Source organism: Otolemur garnettii, unplaced genomic scaffold (assembly GCF_000181295.1).
Source record: "Otolemur garnettii isolate 467f Iridium unplaced genomic scaffold, OtoGar3 scaffold00030, whole genome shotgun sequence".
Lineage (NCBI taxonomy): Eukaryota > Metazoa > Chordata > Mammalia > Primates > Galagidae > Otolemur > Otolemur garnettii.
Window position 1 is genome coordinate 15,353,400 of NW_003852425.1, and position 3,963 is coordinate 15,357,362.

The 3,963-nt window shown below is 45.1% G+C and overlaps 1 protein-coding gene across 3 annotated transcripts in view; it reads right to left on the reverse strand.

Annotated features, from left to right (window-relative positions):
- Window positions 1-3,963, reverse strand: part of PAM (peptidylglycine alpha-amidating monooxygenase) — a 149,315-nt gene that overhangs the window by 8,547 nt on the left and 136,805 nt on the right. For all 3 annotated transcript variants that reach the window (XM_003788932.2, XM_003788933.2, XM_012804625.2), the window contains 2 exons: window positions 3,023-3,122; window positions 813-866 (listed from right to left, as the gene is read on the reverse strand). In XM_003788932.2, the coding sequence (XP_003788980.1) occupies window positions 813-866; window positions 3,023-3,122 (154 nt within the window). The remainder of the gene's footprint in view (window positions 1-812; window positions 867-3,022; window positions 3,123-3,963) is intronic.

Below are 3,963 nucleotides of genomic sequence, written 5' to 3' on the forward strand. Positions count from 1 at the left end.
TGCAGCCTCTCTCTGCCATCTCTCTTTCTCCTTCTACCCACCCTGGTAGATCTCTTGGGTTTAGGCTGCTCTGTGTGTGTGTGTGTGTGTGTGTGCAGCCTCTCTCTGCCATCTCTCTCTCCCCTTCTACCCACCCTGGTAGATCTCTTGGGTTTAGGTGTGTGTGTGTGTGTGTGTGCAGCCTCTCTCTGCCATCTCTCTCTCCCCTTCTACCCACCCTGGTAGATCTCTTGGGTTTAGGCTGCTGTGTGTGTGTGGTCTCTCTCTACCATCTCTCTCTCCATCCCCTGGTAGATCTCTTGAGGCAGAGTTTAATTCCCCTTAGACCTGCGATGGTGCCCTCCGTAAATCTTGGGCTCTACATGGTACTGAGCTAGGAGCTAAGGGAGCAGCTAATCATTTCACATCCCACAGCACTAACTCATCAAAGTTACCTTTCACTCCTTTCTATCCAGCACCCACTAAGAAAAGGCCTGACCCGTATGCTCAACAGTATTTTCCTGCCTCCGTGAGGTTATGCACTTCCAAAAGTAATTGACTCCCCCCCCCCCAGTGTCTCTGGCTCACTGATTATAGATTCCTTACATCCTCAATCACTTTACAGTCACTGGAAAGCGGTGATTTAAGCTTGTAACGACAGGAAAAGCAGCGGCCGTGCACAGGCTTAAAGGGCCAGTGCATGACCGAAGTCTCAGATCATTTGCTAGGTTGTATTTTTAGCCTGATAACTCTTTAAGTGGCAATCAGGAGCTATAAAGAAATTTAACACACCTAACCTTTGGTTTCAAAGTCCTAAGAAGAATCTGACCAACCTTTGATTTCTTGGACCTCGATGCCAGCCTTTTTCACTGATCGATGTTCCATTTCTGTAACACAGCACCACAAAAAGACAGAAAATCAGAATCCTCAAGATGAACATTTACAAACTTTGATATTTCACTCAGGCGAAAATGTTCTTTTAATTCATCAAGTGCATTATTATACTAGAAAAGAGTTCAATGCAAACTACCAATTAGTTGTTCCATGAATCCTAAATAAAATCTCCGAGGGAAAGCTAATCTAAGTCTAAGAATGTCATCTTTAAAATGAGCTTGTCCTCATGGAATTCACAATATCATACTATTTCTGGGCTATCTGGTAGTTCTGTTTCCATGTGGACAACATCTTAGACTGATGACTAGTCTCGCCATGTGGATTACAAGTCTTCTAGCTGACACAGATGGACTTGCCTGGGTAGACACCACGTACTAGGAGCAAAGAAGTGGGACAGCTGTTCCCTGTCAGTGGCATCTTACTGCGCCCCAAGTGCCTCCTCCAGACTTAGTACATTCTGGTGTATGCAGGAGTATTCTCTTTTTTGAAGCTGAAAAGTTTGCAGTGCTTCTCAATTGAGGGATGTATCAACATCACTTGGGAAGACTTTTCAACATACATGTCTTATCCTATTTCTTTCTTTCGTGGTTTTTGGCCAGAGGCTGGGTTTGAACCCACCACCTCTGGCATATGGGACTGGCACCTTACTCCTTTGAGCCACAGGTGCCGCCCCATACATGTCTTATCATTCCTCTCCTTTCTATAGATCCTGAGTGGAGACAGAAACCATCCCCAGCTGACTCAGATGTAAATCTCCGGTAAGTATCAACCATGAGAGTGGCAAAAAGGGCTTTCAAGGACTGACTGAACTCGTCCTGAGTTCAAGAATCATACAGCTGTCTGCACAGCAGAGAGAGGCTACATCTCCAAAGTCTTTTCCACCCTTACAAGTATTGGTGCACTTTTCTGTTGCTGAGAAAATCCTGAGTTTGGTCGTGCAGCTGGGAATCATCACACGTCTTTGCTTTCCTATCTGCCCACACCTGGGGGAGCCACCCTGAGGACGCAGGTGGTGAGGGAGCCACGCTTCTGGGGGATGTGAAGGGGCTGGTTCCATGGTATAACCCACAGGCCTCTTTGCCCACTCGGCTCTAATCGGGTCCTCATTACAAAACAGCAAAGTTACTCAGAGGATCGTTCTGAAGGCAGCAGTTACCAAATTAACTGGCTCCAACACCTGCATGGTATTGATGCATGTCTGGTTTTGGACTCTTAATTTTACTTTCCTTTGTTATAGTTTATTTTCCTTCCCCGTTACAGTTTGTATTTTTCCTTTTATAAAGAACACGTCTTTTCTTTATCAAGTTCACCTCCTTATTTGTTCTCTACCAAAAATTGTCTGTGCAGCTTCTGATACCTCAGTTTGTCATCCTCACCCCCTTCCTCATCTCAGCTTCTTTTATTTCTTGGGCCCTGCCATATTTAAAAGCAGGATCTCTGGACATTCAAGTGTGAGCCTCGTACGTAGTAAGCAGTCGGGACACATCATTACAAAGCTTATGTTTGTTAGCATGACAGCAGGAGTTAGGCTAGTCTACTTTTAAGAATTAAAAACAATGTCCAAATTGCAATTAGAAAACTCCAAACTCGTTGGCTGGATCCTGCTAGAGCAAACATGTCTCCAGCCAGAATTTTGAGTTCCATGAAAATATAGTAATTCAGTTATTGGGGAAAGTCGAAGCATAAGTGGAACATTCAAAAGGCTTCTTGTTTGGACTAACAAGTCTCCCACAGACGTGGCTCCATCCCTAGATGTCCCCAGCCACCGAGAGCTAAAGAGCCACGTGGGGAGTGATGCCCCATGGAAACAAGTCAGCCACCTCCTCTTTCTGGAAATAAGTTGGAATTAACATTGGCTTTTAATGTAACAGATGTTACTTCAGGCATCAAGAATTTCCTGTGGCATATTGGTGGAAACAAGGGAATAACTGCCAGCAAAAAAACAAACAACAAAAAAGGATATTTCCCTCCAATTAAAAAAATTAATTTAAACCCCTAAAATGGATACCAAGTAGATCTTTTAACTACTCCCTTATGCCTTGATTTTCCTCCCATCAGTAAAGAGAAAGAAAGGCCAAGGCTTTTGTTTCACACGTGGTCAAGCAACAAAACGGAGCGGGCTGTGGACTGTGAGCTGTGGGCTCCGCACTTGCGCTCATGGTGAACTTCCACACGGTGTCGGTGTGGGCGTCTCCCACGTACACGCTGCCGTCCTCTGAGGCCACGATGTCGTGAGGCATGTCGAAGTGCTGCCAACACAGTAAGCCACAGGTTAGGGTGCCCCCGCCCCCGCCCCCGCCCGAGCCCCTGCGCAAAGGCAGGAAAACAGCAAAACCCAGACACAGCAGAGAGCACGGCAGTCAAGCCAGAGTAATTCCCATCAGAGCAACTAGGGGGCGAGGGGAGTCCCTCATTCATTCATCGGCTCATTCATGGGGTGCTGACTTCACCAGGCATAATTCTAGGCATCGGGAATTGCCAAGAAATCCTTAACACTGACTTGCAAGTCTTTTAAAAAGTGAAAATTTACAGGGAGATTATTATTATTATTATTATTATTTTTTTTTTTTTTTGCAGTTTTTGGCTGGGGCTGGGTTTGAACCTGCCACCTCCGGTATATGGGGCCAGTGCCCTATTCCTTTGAGCCACAGGCGCTGCCCAGGGAGATTACTTTTTACAGTGCTGTTTATTAGATGTCACATTATCTCGTCCGTCATATTTACTTCTGCCTCCATGTTTCTTTGAAGGTTTACATCACTAGTAACATAACAGCTTGCTTGTTTTAACTTGCGTGAGCCAAAAGGACCAAATGTTAATTTTTATTATTCCCATTCAGTTATCACGTACTACTTTAAAAAGTATTTGCATATTACTGATGAGAGGAGTCATTTGAAAGATTCAGAGCATTTAGATTATTTCTGGCTAGCAGCACACACACTGGGTCTGTGCGGCCATGTGGGGTTTCGTGCTCTGGTTTTCCTTTTAATATCTTAACAGCCTTACGGGGAACAGGCTGGATTCTGTTACATGAATATGTGACAGTGATTACAGTGGTGAGGTGTGTGCTGTGGGTGCACCGTCTCTGAACAG